Here is an 18377-nt window from a genome sequence, read left to right as displayed (position 1 = left end):
TTTTCATATCTTTAGGAGGGTGAATGTTTTATTAGTGAAGTAAAATTTGCAGTGAAATGAGTGTGGATCTTTTAATGAGTATATTTATATAGTTATGTAACTGTGTCTGTGTAGTGAGATGAAAAGAAGGAATGGCCCACCCATTCCCCAGACCACACAACAGAAGTGGGAGGAGTTGGTCTACCAGGTGAGTGTAGACATAATCAGAAGCTGAACCAGAAGAGGAGATAGAATCCATAGCAGAAGCATGTTACAGGGGCAAGAACAGTGATGCCTGTAATTTGGAGGCTGCAAACAAGGATGATGTTTACTTTATGGAGAAAGTATTTGAGGGCCACCTTTTTCTTTGGGTAAAGGCAGGCAGTGCTTTAGTTTTTGCCAGGGGTTGAAATTTTTCATTTACCTTAATTTAGGATTGGTTTAAACATACTGTTTTTCATCTTTGGAAACTAGGATGTCTTTTCTTATATAGTGATTGTTGAGAAGCGCCCTAATGGGAAGATAATGCTTTCTATATTGAAAATTAAACATTGTAAGATCACATGTTCTCTTGACATTTCCAATCATGTCTTAGCCAATGAGCTCTCCCTTAGAAGAGATTTGGGCTGCAATATGCCTGTGCTGCTGCTTGTGAGGAAAGTTGGTTGTAAGAGTGGAAACCCCTGATTTCTGCTTAATGAAAATCTGCTGCCTTTCTTGTGAAAGGGAGAAATACGGTATAAAGGGTGGCAAGTTTGTGGTAACCTAGTCAGACTTTTCCTGGTAACTAGAATAGAATTGGACAATAACCAGTGTACCTATTTCCAGAGTGATAGCAGCTTTATCAAATCCAGTAAAGCTGGGGAATGCTGCTGGTGCATCTTCCCAGCATATGTGCAAAGGTTAAGTGCTTAATGTTTTTTTGAAGCCCAAAGCACATTATAGTAATACCATAAAATGGAGGGAGACTTGACTTGGGGTGGTAAACACAATACATTATATAGGTGATGTATTATAGAATTGTATACCTGAGCCCCGCTGGTGTGGCTCAGTGGTTGTGTCGACCCATGTACCAAGAGGTCGCTGGTTTGATTCCCACATGCCCAAGTTGTGGGCACAGTCCCTGGTGGGGGGCATGCAGGAGGTGGCCAATCGATGTTTCTATCTTTCTCCCTCTCCCTTCCTCTCTCTCTAAATCAATAAAGAAAAAAAAAAAAAAGAATTGTACACCTGAAGCCTATACAATTTTATTAGTCACCCCAATAAATTTAATTTTAAAAATCATAAAATGTTAATGGGATTCTGAGTGCGCCACCGAGGCCGTTTCTACATAATGTATTGAATTCTGGTATTAGTATGACGATGCCCTATGTTCCTAAATAAAAAGCAGGTAACATGTTAACAAGAAAATTCTTATCCCTGAGAGAGGATTGTTTTTTAAAGCCTCCATTTGTGGCACAAATGATTAGATTTGGGGTTTTTGTCCTTTGTAGGTTTTGTTTTGCTCTGAATGTTGCACATTTTGTACAACTTAACAAGCTTAATTAAATATAGGCAAGTTACCATCAGGTTTCTTTATATTACTTGAGACAACACTTAGTAGGCTTGAGAAATTGGTCTTCGTACTGCATAAAAGGTCTTGCAAGAAGTGAGGTTTCCTAAAATTGTGTGGCAGGTCAGCGTCCTTTCCCACATCCTCTCAGAAGCTGAGCACCATCTTCGTGATAAAGAGCTATAGGAAGCTGCATCTCTAGCAGTAGCTCTAGAGACACAAAACTGTACTACACTACTCTGCTTTTGAGACATGATCTCCACAGTATATTTTATGTATTTTATACTTGTGATTTTATTCTTTACTCACATAGAAAATAGTCAATCAGCAGGTACACCTGAAACTATAATATGGCATGTCAACTGTAACTGAAAGATGAAAATTAAGAAAATAGTCTATTTAATTTTAGCAAGCCTAACTTTAGAGACCAAAAATTTATTTTTGCTACAATTTAAAAATATTTTTATGCCTTATAATTTCCATTTTGTTTCAGCTCTGTCATTTCTATTATCGTAATTTACATGTTCCTATTTTGCTCATTTTATTTTATTTTGTTTTTTAATCCTCAGCCAAGGACATTTTTCCATTTTTTGTTCAGATAGAGTGGGCGGGAGAGAGAGAGAAACATCGACGTGAAAGGACACATCCACATGGAGTGGCCGCCACCCACACGACCAACCAGGGCCGGGGACAAACTGCAACCAAGGCACGCACCTTTAGCGGGAACCGAACCTGGGCCTCTCTGGACCGCAGGCCAACGCTTTAACCACTGAGCAAAACCGGCCAGGGCCCTATTTTGCTCATTTTAAATGACCACATATATACTGCTGGGGGGAAAGTGCCAACACTAATGCCCACTGTGAGCTATTAGCTCCAGAACAGATTGTGACTGTTATAAACTCATCTATTGGAAAGAAAAATGACGATGTTGGATGAGGGAAGTTAGGGGAAATGGTTTTTCCTTTTTTAAAGTGCTGAGTCAAAGTTGTCTAAAAAGTGAAATTCAAGCCTAAAAATGAGTCCATCTTCTTAATGTTCTTTTTTTTCTTTTTCTTCTTAACCTTAAATTACTAACCTCTTGAAACACCTGAAGTTAAGCCATTCCTTCTGGTTCACTTTAGTTTTCTTTTTTCTAGTTAATCTCAATACTTTATATTTTAAAAAATATTATACTGCCATATAATTAAAACTGGGACAAAAATAAGAGATCAGTGGAAGAGAATAAGAACTTCATTTTTTATTTATTTTTTTTATCCTCACTCGAGGACATTATTGCATTTATTTTCAGGCAGAGCGGGAGGGAGAGAGGAAGAGAGAAACATAGATGTGAGAGAGACATATCGACTGGCTGCTACCCACACAACCCCAACTGGGGCCGGGGACAAACTACAACCAAAGTACGTGCCCTTAGCGGGAACCAAACCCGGGACTCTCTGGTCTGCGGGCCAACGCTCTTAAACGCTGAGCCAAACCGGCCAGGGTGAGAATAGGAACTTTAAATAGTCCTGGGCATAAATAAGAATATAATAATGAGTTGGACCAACATTCTAAATCAGTGGTGAGGGGGAAAATTAGTGAATGGTGTAGGAAAATTAGTTTCCAGGTAGGACAGTCGCACTGCACAAAACTAAGAGTCCAGTGTTAAGTTGAAAACCAATAAAGAGATAGAGGTGAATATTTATATAGTGTTTGCATGGAGAAGGGTTCTTATACATGAAAGTAAAAAACCATTTATAGATAAAAACTGTTTAATGGCTTTGGCTACATGAATGTGAAATTTACCTAGAACCCATAAATAAAATGAAAAGATTGGTAAAGGACGGGAGAAAATATGTGTTGTGTATACGATTTGCAAATATAAAATGAGTAATGGAACAGAAGTTTTTTAATGGGAAAGGATATAAATGAGAATTTTATAAAACTACAGATGATCAACGCCAAAATTTCAGCTTAAGCAGTAAATTATATACATTCAGGTTAAAACAAAAGTACGTATTAATTTTTGCCTAGCACATTGGCAAGGATAAAGGAAAATGGCAGTTTTTATAGAAGATTCAAGAAGATTGGCATTTTTATTCACTGTTAATGGAACTGTGTGAATTGAAATAACCTTCCTCTGGGATATTGTGATAATGTGTACAGTTTTTGTTTGTTTGTTTTAATAATAAAAGCCTTAAAAATACACATACTCTGTCCTGGAGGTGCCATTTCAAGAAACATGTTCTAAGAGGATAATTGCCTGTATGCAAAAAAAAAAAACCACTGGAGTATTTATCTTTATAAGCATTTTAAAAAATGTCAAGCCATAACTATTAATGAGATCAATGATGACATCTCCAAGCAATGCTATCAGAGAATATGGAAGTGTGTTCACAACATAGTAAGTGAAAAGATTATAAAATGACAATACAGTGCCATTTTTTATAAGCATAGTACATGTATGTCCATAGCATAGTATGGGAAGATATTTACGTATGTCAGTATGTGACAACACGAGGGCTAATTCTAGGTGTAGTTATGAATGTCTTTTATTCTCTCTTTGCTTATTTATGTTTTGCTCTATGTCATTGTTTCTGTGGGAAAACATGTTCCATATTTCTTATGTAAAAAGCAGCACATTTAGCCTAGCTGATGTGTCTCAGTAGATTGAGCATTGTCCCATGGACTGAGAAGTCCTGGTTCGATTCCCTGTCAGGGACACATGCCTGGATTTTGGGCTTGGTCCCCAATAGGGGGCATGCAGGAATTAGCCGATTGATGTTTCTCTCTCTCTAAAAAAATACTGTTTTAAAAAGCACCTTTAGCCCTGGCCAGTTTGGCTCAGCAGTTAGAGCGTCGGCCTGCAGTCCAGAGAGACCTGGGTTCGGTTCCCGCTAAGGGCACGTGCCTTGGTTGCAGTTTGTCCCTGGCCCTGGCTGGTCGTGCGGATGGCAGCCACTCGATGTGTCCCTTTCACGTCGATGTTTCTCTCTCTTTCTCTCTCTCTCTCCCTCCCTCTTTCTCCCTTCCACTCTATCTTAACAAAAAAAGTGGAAAAATGTCCTCGGGTGAGGATAAAAAATAAATAAAAAGCACCTTTAACCCTGGCCAATTTGGGTAGAGAAAAATGGCAGAGCGTTAGCCCACAGACCGAAGGATCCCAGGTTCAAGTCCAGTTAAGTGCACGTACCTGGGTTGCAGGTTCAATCCCTGGCCCTGATTGGGGTTGTGCAGAAGACAACCTATTGATGTGTCTCTCTCTCTCATCATTGTTTCTTTCTTTCTCCCTCTGTCTCCCTCCTTCCCCATCCCTTCTTCTCCCCTTCCCCTCCCCCTCACTATGAAGGGTCAATGGAAGGATACCCTTGAGTGAGGATTAACAACAATAAAAGGGTAGCACATTTATATGAGATACTATTCTCACTATAACCAAAGCTACTTGATAAGAAGACCAGGCCTGAGAAAGGTCTAGTCTGCCTTCACCTTATGAAGAACTGATTTCCAGCTCCTAATACTTCCACAGCCACTGGATAAGAAAAGAATATCTTCTGCTTAGATGGCGGGGGGTGCCTTGTCCAGATGGCTTTACCATTCCTGGATTACACAGTGTCTCTCAGTTGTAAAGTGCCATGGATGTTGTAGGTGGCCACTTCTGTAATGCTGAGGGCCTATAAAAGTAAAAATGATTGCTTCTGAAAAATACATGTTATTGATGTCATGCTGTTGACAATTATCTCTTCAGGACGGAAACCAGAAGAAGAAGGTGTAGAAGATAATGGGCTGGAGGAAAATTCTGGGGATGGACAGGTATGTGTAGCCTTGCCAGTCAGTCTGCTTGGTGATGGATCAGTGGCAGTTCATTCATTGATGGCTTTGTTTTGTTGTGTCGTAGGAGGATGTTGAAACCAGTTTGGAGAACTTGCAGGACATCGACATGATGGATATCAGCGTGTTAGATGAAGCAGAGATTGATAATGGAAGTGTTGCAGATTGTGTGGAAGACGATGATGCTGATAATCTCCCAGAGTCCCTATCTGATAGTAGAGATCTAGAGGGAGAAATGAAAGAGCTTCCTGAGCAACTTCAGGAACATGCTGTAGGTATTCAGCAGTCCTAGAATATATCCATAATGCATCAGTCTTCAAATATCATAATGAGAAGTTTTATACGTGGAATAAGTTCATCTCAGTGTCAGTTCAGTAGGCTAATGGCTAATCTGTGCGCATGTAAAATTCAGATGATTCTGAAGACATGCTTTGCTTTGTTGAAAAGTGGTGTCTTGTGAAATACACGAGTATTTGCTATCCATTTGCATAATATAACATTAAACATTTTAGGGACATTATTCAAGACCTGTCTGCCAGGCATTAGGCATTATGTTATTTTATCTTTTAATAACAATATGACATAGATGCTATTATGTTCATTTTTCAGTTGAAGAAATTTGGATTTAAAAGGTAAAGAAATATCTCCAGGGTCATAAGAGAATTAAGAATTAAGACCAGGCCAACTTCAGAGTCCATGTATTTAACTCATATACCATGTTGTCTTGATGCCATTCATTTATTAGATTATTTTACTCTTAAGAGGATGAATTTACTGAGTATACAAAAGAGGTGATGGATTACCTGGGTTTTGCCAGTCCTGTGTTCCTATCCCAATACTCTGATTTGGAAGTTGATAATGCTAGGAGGCAGGGTTCTCAGAGATGCCATTCTATTCAGGGCAGGAATCACCTCAGGGGCAACAGTCCCAGTCATTGGGATCCAGGCTTGGGGAAGTGGTGGTGGCAACGAAAGTCCAAAAATCCACTCCAAAGCTTGATTCTGGACATTGTTCCTGGAAGAGTGTCCCCAAACTTCATGTTCCAATCTAGTTGGAAAGTCTGTGTACTACGGTAGCCCACCTTATCCCTGGGGATACGTTCCAACATTCCCGGTGGAATCACACTATGTTGCTGTTTTTATTCCAGCACTGTTTAGACTTTTGTCATAAGTGATTTTTTTTAAATTGACTATTTTAGAGAGCGGGGAAGGGAGAGGGACAGAGAAGGGTGGAGAGAGAAACAGAGACATCGAGTCTCTGTGAAAGACATCAAGTCTCTGTGAGAGACATCGAGTCTGTGTGAAAGGGAAGCATTGATTGGCTGCCTCTTGCACGCCTCCTGCTGGTGGTGATTGAGCCCACAACCCAGGCACATGCCCTGTCCAGGAATCAAACTTTCGGCGCACAGGACAACATCCAATCAACTGTGCCAGGGCTCTCGTTAGTGATTTTTCATGGCTGTTATTTTTTATTGTACAGATGTACCATTATGTTACCTTGTTGATGTAGTAAACTGTTTTCTCTTGTTTATTTTACAGCTAGAGGACAGAGAAACTATAAATAATTTAGATACTTCATCATCTGACTTCACTATATTACAGGTAAATTGTTGTATGTCTCAATAATATTAGCATCAAAGGTTAGACTACAGTTTCTGGAAATGACTGCCGACATTGTGTAGCACTCCCAAGGAAAAGTCATTGCAAGGTTTGTCAACATTGCCTACTTTGTCAGCATCTTTAGAGGGGTTTTTGCTCCTCTTTCCCTAAATACAACATGCCTGGTACAAAGGACTCACCATCTTGGCTTCCCCCTCAATTACTGTGGCTTTCCTAGAGTTGAGAGGGAATACTTGGTGAATTTTTGCTGGTTTGATTGCTGAGGGCATCCTCTGCAGAAACACTATCAGGTGAGATAGCAAGAAGGCCCCCTCCCTAAAAGAGATTGATGGGGTCCAGACTAGGATGCAGGGGGGCAGGGTAGGCAGAACATAGACATCACAGCTGGGACAGGTGGATTCTAAGGCTGCTGGCTCTGCCTTTGGGAAGTTTTCCTTATGGAAAATGCACAGATTTCTTTTGTGTGTGTGTGTGTGTGTGTGATGATTCTATCATCTTGGCTGTTTCATTACCATCTGTGTAAATACTAAATTTTAGATGAGAACAACTGAGATGTGGACTAACTTATAGGTATGATTTGCATAAATATGGGTCTTGAGTTTCCTTTTGATTTTTATGCCAGTCTATATATATAAACTGTTGGAATAAAGTCATTTGGGTAGCTAATTTTTAATAGAAAGTTTGGTGAGAAATTGAAAATATAGTTGGCTTATACCAGTCCTTGTTATTTTTTTAATGTTACCTATGCTGCTTAATTAGAAATCACCTTTTAGACAAGGTCTCCATTTGCTTCTGCCAGGCAGGGGAAAGTTGATTTTTATTAGCAAGGCAGAACCCCAGGCTCAAGGAGGGTACAAACCTCAAAAAAACTTGGTGGAACCCAGCTCAATTTAGGGCTGATGTCTCTTTCCAAATATGAAGAGATGCAATTTATTTCACCCTCTGAAAAGAAAGGAGCCAATTCTGATTGTTTTATCAAGTTGTCATTCTAGGTCAAAGACTCCTGAGTTAAAATGGAAAGCATATAACCCCTCCCAGAGACAAAGAGGAATAAATTCATTTTTCTCTGGAAAAAGTAAAGAAGAGAATTGTTCTGCCTGGAGTGATGCTTTGTTTCACTCATAGAGTTTTACTTCCCCTAGTGGGATATGTTATATTAGAAACAAATTGATTGCAATTAAATGAAACTGAGGAAAGTGAACAGTTTCCTAGGGCTTCCTAGAATGACAGGTCAATCCCCAGTGGAAACTATAGACCATCCACATCCATTTATGGGGTCTATATTAAACCTGCGATGTGTTGGTATGGATACAGACATGAGTGAAGAAAGGCTGGTCTCCATCCTCACAGGGCTCATCCTCTATGAGTGGAGTACACATGTAAACAGAGCATTGAGAAGAGGCCTGACTGATGTACAGACTCCTAATCAAACAGCCTTTGCTCAGATTTTGGCTTCGTCTGCTGTGTGTGCTTGAGCAATGTTGTCAAATACTCTGTGCCAGTCTCCTAATCTGAAAAGAAAGATGATACTAATAGTTCCAACCTGCTAGGATTGTCTGATGATTAATATATGTATATGTAAGGTGTTTAAATTTGCACCTGGAACTTAGTCGGTGTTCATCAGCATTGGTTGGAATTTCAGAATAATATACCTTGTGCAGAGGTAGAGGGCAGGGACTACATATTGAGAGAAAGGTCCTTTACTAGTGGGGCAACATCTGAAGACATTCAGGGTAACCTTTCTGTGAGCTGAGGGCCCCTGACCTAAATGTATAGGACTTGTAGGGTACAAGTGGGCCTTTTGGGGAGGGAGATGGCATGAGGGGCCATTGTTAAAGCCTTTAGGCCACAGGGGGACATTTTGCCACAGTGGCAAAACTCAGACAGTTGGGGATGGGAATAGTAAACCAGAGGCTATTGTAGGTGAGGGACAGTAATGGTCTGAATTGATGGGGCTTCCTGGGAAGGGTTGGAGGGATATTTGGGAATTAGAGCTGACCCAGTGGAAACCTTGATTGTAGGATGAATATGTAATCCTGGAGGTCTCTCAGGTGACAAGAAGGCAGGGGTGATACAACTATGTGAAATAAGAACAGGTTTCAACCACCTGTGCATGTATTCCCTGAGCTTTGTAAATTTTCTAAACCAGGGGTGCAGAATATCCAGCCTGAGGGCTGTATAAGGCCCTCAGAATCAATATCAGCTAACATCACATGCCTCACCAAATTAGCCTGACTAATTTTTAAGTTAATAATTTTGTATGGCCTACTAATGATGTTATAAATATCTAAATGGCCCCTGACCTAAATGTGTTGGCAGAATAAAGGTTCCCCATTCCTATTAAACTAATGCTACATTAATTAAGTGAAAACTTGATTGTTTGATATGCCAGGCATTCTGTTCCACACAAAAAGTAGAAAAATGAAAACACTGCTCTCCTTGCATTTAAGAGTTCTGTCTAGAGGGACAGACAAGCATGTGATCAGTTCATCACCATGAAAAATGAAATGTTGCCAGGCACTGGGGAAGCGCAGCAAAAATAGAAACCAGGTACCAGGCTCCTGAAATGTGGGGCTTGGGGCCCAGAGGAAGGAGCTGGAATGCCAGCTCTGTGGACTTTTTCCTTCACGAGCAAGTTCTCCAACTGTTGCATTTGTGAGTTTTCTAGTCTATGTTTTTAAATTTTCCCTTTTAGTTATTGTAGTTTTTGGTATAAGTAAACTATAGGTTTTATCCATCTTGTACAATCTTATTTCTTTATTTTATTGTATTTATTTTTGTTTTTCACAGGAAATTGAAGAGCCATCCTTGGAGCCAGGTACTGTTCAATGAAAAATTTACCAGCGGGGGTTTGGAACCATTCTAGTTTTCCACCTTCTCTAATTTGAATTCTTAAATTTTAAAAAGTTGCCTTAGTGTAGTATACATTGTTCTAAAGGTTTACGATCCAGAACATACCAGGATCATAGAGATTGGAAACCCAGCCATATCACCAGATCTGTGAAAGTGGCTAACTTCTCATTTTGCAAAATGTATCGGTGAGGTGAACCGATCCCATGCCTTTTTAAGTATAAATGGCACTTAAATGTATGTAGAAAGAGTTTGCATACCTCTCAAGCTAATACAGCTGCACCCCACAAAACAGATCTTGTGATATTGGGCAGTCCCTTAACTTTGTGGTTTTTAATTCAGGCAGTGCAGATAGAGGTAGGGAGATAAATTTTAAAACATTGAGACATAACTGGATTCCAGAAGAGGAAAGAGTTTCTTCATGAGAATTCCAAACAAATACTATTCACTTTCTGGACTTCAAATATCTCAGAGCACCGATGGAAGAGATTCTGGTTTTCATGTTGGACTGTTCTGTTAAAAGAAATTCAAAGAAATTTGGAAATTGAGCTGTTCAGTGAATGGTGATACATTCAGTTAAGCAACTTGGACTTTGGAAGCTAAATTTGGAAGAGTCATATATAAACGACGACAGAATGAAGACTGTCAAGAAACAGCCAGAAGGTTTTGGGTGTTAAATCTCTGGGATGCTTTTCTCTTCCATGTAGCATAGCAGCTTACTCTAGCAGTCGGTTGGAGTGCAGGTAGTGTAACCAGTGTAACGTGTGTACCCGCGGGTTTTCCAATCTCTGTGTAGCTAGCAGTTCTCTTCGTGTTAGTGTGGCAGCCGTGCCAGTTCCACATTTGTGATTGCTTTATTTCCCTGGTAATTAAACCTTGTGCCATTCTATTCCTGTTAAATCCGTAGAAAATGAGAAAATACTCGACATTTTGGGGGAAACTTGTAAATCTGAGCCAGTAAAAGAAGAAGGTTCCGAGCTGGAGCAGCCATTTGCACAGGATACAAGTAGCGTGGGGCCAGACAGAAAGCTTGCGGAGGAAGAGGACCTTTTTGGCAGCGGTCATCCGGAGGAGGGTGATTTAGATTTGGCCAGCGAGTCAACAGCACAAGCTCAGTGGAGCAAGGCAGACACCCTGTTAGCGGTAGTGAAAAGGGAGCCCGTGGAGCAGACAGGCGGTGACGAGAGGACGGACTGTGAGCCTGTAGGGCTAGAGGAGCCAGTTGAGCAGAGTAGTAAAGCCTCAGAACACGCAGAAGCCTCTAGCGAGGAGGTCGCGGAAGCGCCCCGGGAAGCCTCAAGCCCAGACCCCAGAGATAGCAAAGAAGACGTGAAGAAGTTTGCTTTTGAAGCTTGTAATGAAGTCCCTCCGGCTCCTAAAGAGTCCTCAGCCAGTGAGGGCGCTGATCAGAAAATGAGGTTTGTTTTTTCTCAGTTTTAGACCAGACGCTATCTCCTTTTCATTGGTCGTTTAATGACACACATAAGCTGTTTTTTCTGCAATTGGCCAGCCAGACTGACGAAATTGTAGTTTACCTCTACAGAATGTTTTATTTCTCTTTGTTTATTTTAAACTGATTACATAATCTTTTTTTCTTTTCTCAACCTGTCATGGTTGTTTTCTTTAATTCTTCCTATGTATCTTTAGCCCAGCAGAATTAATTAACTCCTGTGGGTGTGAAATCTTATGGTTAGGTCAGATTTCCAATACAAGTTTGCCTGGGTATCATTTTTTCAGAACTAAATTTCGGGTAGGTATGCAACCTCAGCACGTATTTTATAATTTTGAGTTTGTTTCCTCTCTGCTTCTTCCTCCTGGAGTGACACTATTTTTTCTCTCTAGTTCTGTCGAAGATGACTCGGATACAAAACGGCTTTCCAAAGAGGACAAGGGTAGGTCCTTGTGGCATTCTCTTGTAGTATGTAGCCTCAGCAGTGGTATGGTATTTGATTCTGATTTATTACATAGTGCATTTCTTACCCAGAATTCCTGTGTGTCTTCCATGGGGCCTTTCTCCAGCCCTTCACTGCAGGTCCTAGATTGTGGGGAGCAGGCCAGTTCCTCAGGGTGGTTGTATCAATGTGGTGCGGATACTTGCTTTTGTGAGGGCACTTTCGAAAACACGATTCTGGTGTCAATCTTGGGGGTTACCTGGTATTTCAGCTTTATCAGCCCGTTAGGTCTATGTTATAATTTCTTCTCTAATTGAAATTTTACTATTCAGATTGATTTTTAATCAGTGTTCTAAAAAGAACAAGAACCTGGGATAAGTGCAAAAGTATGTGCCTCTTGAAAGGAACCCTGAAGTGGTTTGACACAGATATCAGCATTTTTTGCCCAAAAGCAGCCTCACTGGGTTTTGTGGTGCCATTTGGTAACTTTTGAGGGAACCTCTTATGGTTCTACTAGCTCCTGACTCACTGTTGTAAGTGGCATCACTGCTGGTCCTGTTAGGCCTAGTGTGTCACTCCGGTTGTGTAAGGACAGTGGGCTTTGGGGGCTGCTGGTATCTGGGATAAGTGGGGAACATACATAGTTTGGAATGACTTTAAAACTCAGGGTATAGTATGAATTGTATTTTTGACCAGAATTTTTTTTTTTAAATAGGTCGTAGCAGTTGTGGTAGAAATTTCTGGGTTAGTGGACTTTCTTCTACCACCAGAGCTACAGATTTGAAGAATCTATTCAGCAAATATGGAAAGGTAAGACCAAGGGTTTTCTGGAGAAGATATCTTTAAGCCAGTATACTGTAGGGTTTTTATGCAAATTACTGTCCCCTCAGTGATTACTTTGACAGCTTGCTGTTCTTTGAGCTCACAGCTCATGGCCTGTGCAAGGTCGTCTACCCACTCCGTCTGTGTGTGGAGGTAGCAGGTCCGTGGAAGCTCCCAGAGCCCCCATCTACTTTGTATGTCTTGCTTTTTTAAATTTTTTATATCCTCACCTGAAGACATTTTTGCATTTATCTTCAGATGGGGGGGGGGGGCATCAACATGAGAGGGACACATAGACTGGCTGCCACCCACACGAGCCCAGCCGGGGCCAGGGCCCAACTGCAACTGAGGTACGTGCCCTTAGCAGAAACCGAACCCGGGACTCTCCGGTCCACGGCCAACGCTCTTAAGGTCATAATGTTATTTCTGTCTGAAATTTTCTTATATGTACTGGCAATTAGAATGTTACCTATATATTGTAAAACAGACTCATATTTTAGTTGGAGGTCTCTCAGATCTTTTGCAAGGGCCTCCCCACAGTGGGTTGGGAGGTTTGGAATCCTTGTGCTAACATAGTCTAATAATACTAGGACTTTGATAGGTGTCAGGATTTTCCCATTCAAAGGCAAAATTTTTCTAAACCACTGAGCCAAACCAGCCAGGGCTTTCTTTTTTTTTAATCCTCACCTGAGGCTATTTTTCCATTTATCTTCAGATACAGTGGGAGGGAGGAGGTGGAGAGAGAGAGAGAAAGAAAGGAAGAGAGAAACATTGATGTGAGAGAGACACATCAATTGGTTGCCTCCCACATGACCCCCAACCAGGGCTGGGGTCCGAACCGCAACTGGAGGTATGTGCCCTTGACCGGAATCAAGACTGGTCTGTGGGCCGACACTCTAACTGCTGAGCCACACTAGCCAGGGTTACTTTGTATGCCTTCTTCCCCTTCCCTCACCCTTAAGCAACTGCTTAGACTTTATAGGATGTCTGGAATTCATTTATATTGCTTTAGTACTTAAACCCGGGAAGGGCTGCAAGGGGTAGCAAATGGCAGTGCACAGAGATGCTGTGAGCCCTTCTCTGAGACAGTGGTAACTACATGACAGCATGGGTGAGGCTGTACCTATACAGGGCCTTTACTTTTTCACCACTGGCACGTTCCAGCTCTGCCGCTGACAGTTGTATGGCCAGGGGCATGTCACTTTCCTTAAGGGAACATCATCTCTACCCCTGGGGACCCTTAGTTGCTACCTCCTAAAGATGGTGTGTAGCCATTAGTAGAGCTATGGTTACTCTACCTGTGGCCCTCACTTATGGCCTGCTTTTACCCATAGCTGGGGCAGCTATGGCTGCCTCCCCTCTGCAGCACTTGCCCCTCTCCTCTCTTCCTCCCTACTCAACCTCAGAAGTGGCAGTGATGAATAGATACTCATATATCAGCCTTCCCACCAGGTTCCCACTACAGTTCCTTGTTTGTTTGGGTACTTATGTTGGCTTTCCTCCCTTCTCTCTCTCCTCCCCTTTATCCTGTTTGTCCTGAACACACCTCCAAAATAAACTCTATCCAGTGCTTCTTGTCTCTCAGAGTCAGCTTTTGGGGCAAGATAGTGAAACTTGACACAGGCCCTTGTTCATATTAAGGCTTCAACAAATTATAAGAGAGAAAACCAACAGTATTTACCCTGGTAATTGATGTCCAAGAGCTAACAAAGGGAAAACTAACCATGCCATTGTGATAGAAATAACTGACGACTCCCTTGGGCTCAGTAATACAGTGTGGGCCCTTTCCTGATTCCCCTGTGCCCCTCAGTGGATGGGTGCTGTCAAGGAAATGTCACCCTGAAACTTACGTGGTCCTGGGTGCATTGTAGGTTTCATGTTACTTGAACACAGAATTAGACCACTCTGAAACCTTCCTTTGGAGTAAGACTCCTTGTGGCACAATGAGAATGAATACTGGCTCCTGTGGGGCTTCTCCTGAGCCTGGTGCCTGACATCAGCTTGCTGGATTCATTGGGGTATTACATAGCTTGTGAGGATGTACCTTTAGTACCTCAAACATTTTAGTGAATTTGTTATTCCTAGTGAGATGGATTCTGCTTTCCAGAGTACTCTATTCAAACTTGTTCTTATGCCGATACCTATCTATAGATATGTCTTTCTACTTAACTGCTCACATCTATGAATAAACACTTTAAACACAAAAAGGGCAAAAAAGAAATAAAGTATACAGTAATAAATGAAAATTTAGTAATGTAGCAATAAAAGCAAAAAATACGAAAATATTCATAGCACAATTTCCCGAGGTGTTAACAGTGGTAAACCGACTCATACTCGCACATTCTCTCCTTTGTCGCCTGAGAGATGCGTGACTGATCATACAGGTATCAGCATGAAAGGGTTGTCAGGTTGAGAAGCAAATTATTCAAAATGGGAGACTTTTGAAAACCAAGGTTTGAATGTAATTTTTTTTACAAGTTTGAGATACTAAAGGAATGTTGGCAGAACTCTGCTTTCGTTTCACTTTTCTTTCTTCTCTACACTGCTATCCTGGTTCTTTGGAGGAACAGCCAGAAGTAGAGGAGTAGCTGTGAGACAAGCACTGTCTTCCCCAGTCATCTGCCTCTTTCCAGGCACTTGGTGACAGGGTTTTCCCATCGCTCTTTATACTAGGGAGGGAGCCAGGACTTGGGGTGAATCAGAGGAAAGCAGCATGAACAATTATGACCTGTGCATTTTGAGTGGTAGGTTTTGGGGTCTATGTGTGTGGGCTTTGTGTCCAAGACATATTTCTGTGTTTTTCCTTTGAGGTGGTTGGTGCCAAGGTTGTAACAAATGCTCGGAGTCCTGGAGCTCGCTGCTACGGCTTTGTGACAATGTCCACAGCAGAAGAGGCCACAAAATGCATTAACCACCTGCACAAGACAGAGCTGCATGGGAAGATGATCTCAGTGGAAAAGGTAAGGGGCCATTTTCTTCCAGGGCTGTGACCATTTGAGGAAACAATAAGGTAATACTTCCATTTGCTTCTATTTTTCAGGCAAAAAATGAACCTGCTGGAAAGAAAACCTCTGACAAAAGAGAGGGTGAAGGGAAAAAAGAGAAGTCTAGCACCAGTGACAGGTATTCCTCTCTTCCCTGAGGAAATTGTGGCCAATATGATTCTTTGTTTCACATCCTTCAGGTTCTCCACAGATGGGGAAGAACATGAGGCTCCTGATCCTCTTTATTTTTTCTATTTTTTGAAAGGAGGTTTCAACACCAGTTGTTGGGGAGGATTTCCTTAATCCAGGGGCACCTGGGGAAAGCAGTATGGACTCCTTCTTTGTTGTGGTGTTGGTACTCATTGCAACAATCTAGTCCTGGCTGATTTATCTAAATACCTGATCTAACACACTTCTGTGTTTTGGGGTCTTACTTAGATCTGCAAACCTTAAAAGAGAAGATAAAACTGACAGAAAAGATGATGCTAAAAAGGGTGAAGATGGAAGTGGAGAAAAGAGTAAAGATCAAGATGATCAGAAATCTGGCCCCTCGGAGCGATCTCGAACCACAAAATCAGGTAGCCCACCCCTGATCGATATGCAGGAGCTCACCTTGTGCTCTGTTCCTGGCCTGTGTGGTTTGTTGGTTTGCTGTGATCAATTGGCAACACAAAGTAGCTTTATTTTCCATAGCATTAAGTATTTTCATTTTCATTTGGATGTTTCTTGTTTCTTATGTTACACTACTGTTTTCTTCCTGTAGGAAGTCGAGGAACCGAGCGGACTGTAGTAATGGATAAATCTAAAGGTGTGCCTGTTATTAGTGTCAAAACATCAGGATCCAAAGAGAGAGTGAGTATTGATTTTCTAACTGGGGTATTTAGTAACTTTTTCACTCGACATTATTCTATTTACATTTCCAACTGTTTTAGGGAATTCTTGAGTTTAATTTGAGGGAGGTTATCTCCCTTTTCAAAGTGTAAATATCTTGAACTAGAAAAAAAGAGAAATGAAATAGCTTTTCCCCCCTGCCAATGATGTTTTGTGGGGGAGTTTTTTGTTTTGTTTTTTTATCCTCACCCGAGGACATTTTTCCATTTTTTGTTCAGATAGAGTGGGGGGCAGAGAGAGAGAGAGAAACATCGATGTGAAAGGTACACATCGAGTGGCTACCACCCATACAACCAACCAGGGCCGGGGACAAACTGCAACCGAGGTACGCGCCCTCAGCGGGCGCCAAACCCAGGTCTCTCTGGACCGCAGGCCAACACTCTAACCGCTGAGCCAAACTGGCCAGGGCTTGTGTTGTTTTTTAATCCTCACCTGCGGATGTTTTTGTATTTATCTTCAGGTAAAGAGAGAAGGGAGACAGGGAGAGAGAGAGAAACATCGACATTGGAGGGACACATCAACTGGTTGCCTCCTGCACAACCCAGACCGGGGTCGGGGATGAACCGCAACCGAGGTATGTGTCCTTGGCTGGAATCGAACCCGGGACTCATTGGTCCACAGGCTGATGCTCTACCACCGAGCCAAACTGATCAGGGCTTAAAAGCTTTCCTTTAAGAGCATTTGAGATATTTGGCTGTCACTTTGGCTCTAATAACTAACTTATAAAGTTTTATAAATAAATAAATGCTTTCCTTTGTTCTGACAAGAATTGTTGCTTTTTTTTTTTTTTTTTTCTAAAGCTTATTTTAAAATTCAAACATGGGAATGATTGACCATTTCCCTGAGTCAGTGTTTAGCTGTCAATTTTCTTTCTTTTTTTTTTTTGGTACGTGCCCCTAGCAGGAACCGAGCCCAGGACTCTCTAGTCCACAGGCTGACGCTCCAACCGCTGAGCCAAACTGGCCAAGGCCTGCCCTGAAAGTTTTAGTAGTGCTCCATTGTGTATTTGTAATCTGCATGTGACCCAGCCAGCCTCTCCAGCCACCTTTTTTTTAAAAAATATGTTTTCATTGATTTTTTTTTTTTTAGAGAGAGAGAGAACATCAATGTGAGAGAGAAACATCCATCAACTGCCTCCTACACGCCCCCTACTCAGGATTGAGCCTACAACCCTGGCATGTGCCCTGACTGGGAATCAAACTGGGTCTTCTCAGTCCATGGAAAAACACTCAATCCATTGAGCCACACCAGCCTGGCCTCTCTAGCCACCTTTAAGCCAATCTGCACCTTAGCTTCATTCTGCACTGTCTCCTTGCAGATGCTTTGCAGAGAACAGAATCTACAAAGTACCTGTGTTATCACTTCAGTCTGCCTGACATTAGGGTCACGGGCAGTGTCGATGTTCATACATTAAACTTTTCATGACAGCTTACAACTTTGATAGATGTAGGTCCGGGATCCCCAAGATCACCCACATTCAGTGATTCACTAGAGGGTCCAGTGGACTGAGCATCTAGTTATACTCACAGCTAAGATTTGCTACAATGATGCAGTGAGGATGCACAGCGGATCATAGGTAGAAATACTCAAGCGGAGTCTGGAGAGAACCCTTCGTGGGCTCCTTTGTGTTCTCTCCCTTCCATGAAGGCTGACACAGCAATGAAAATGCAGCAACATATGGGTGATACTCCTGCCCAGGGAAGCCCATTAGAGTCAGAGCCAAGGTTTTTGATTATTTAGAAAGGACAACAACTCCCAGAAGAAAAGCAGGTGTTCAATGTAAACTATCGTTTGCATAGTTCAGGATTAGAACCCATACCAGTTAACTGTCCACTGGGGACACTCTGAGCGTTAGGTTCTTACATTCTAGCCTCATGCCTGTTTTCTTAATCCCATGCTAATCTGATGACAAACCATACCACCTATTGAATAGTGTGCATCAGTTGCAAGCCAACATTTTGATTATGGAAGTTTGCACATGTTT

At 41.7% G+C, this 18377-nt stretch overlaps 1 protein-coding gene across 4 annotated transcripts in view; it reads left to right on the top strand.

The window, feature by feature from the left end:
• Window positions 1-18377, top strand: part of SAFB (scaffold attachment factor B) — a 40698-nt gene that overhangs the window by 8061 nt on the left and 14260 nt on the right. For all 4 annotated transcript variants that reach the window (XR_004956395.1, XM_036239650.1, XM_036239649.1 and 1 more), the window contains exons 3-13: window positions 5253-5317; window positions 5403-5606; window positions 6874-6936; window positions 9745-9772; window positions 10712-11222; window positions 11647-11696; window positions 12412-12506; window positions 15329-15478; window positions 15559-15641; window positions 15941-16080; window positions 16266-16354. Coding sequence is in view for 3 of the 4 variants with exons in the window: in XM_036239650.1 (XP_036095543.1) it covers window positions 5253-5317; window positions 5403-5606; window positions 6874-6936; window positions 9745-9772; window positions 10712-11222; window positions 11647-11696; window positions 12412-12506; window positions 15329-15478; window positions 15559-15641; window positions 15941-16080; window positions 16266-16354 (1478 nt within the window). In the remaining variant the exon portion in view is untranslated. The remainder of the gene's footprint in view (window positions 1-5252; window positions 5318-5402; window positions 5607-6873; window positions 6937-9744; window positions 9773-10711; window positions 11223-11646; window positions 11697-12411; window positions 12507-15328; window positions 15479-15558; window positions 15642-15940; window positions 16081-16265; window positions 16355-18377) is intronic.

The sequence above is a fragment of the Molossus molossus genome, unplaced genomic scaffold, assembly GCF_014108415.1.
Source record: "Molossus molossus isolate mMolMol1 unplaced genomic scaffold, mMolMol1.p scaffold_m16_p_4, whole genome shotgun sequence".
NCBI lineage: Eukaryota > Metazoa > Chordata > Mammalia > Chiroptera > Molossidae > Molossus > Molossus molossus.
The sequence above is the reverse complement of the archived record's forward strand: the minus strand, read 5'-3'. Positions and strand labels throughout refer to the sequence as shown.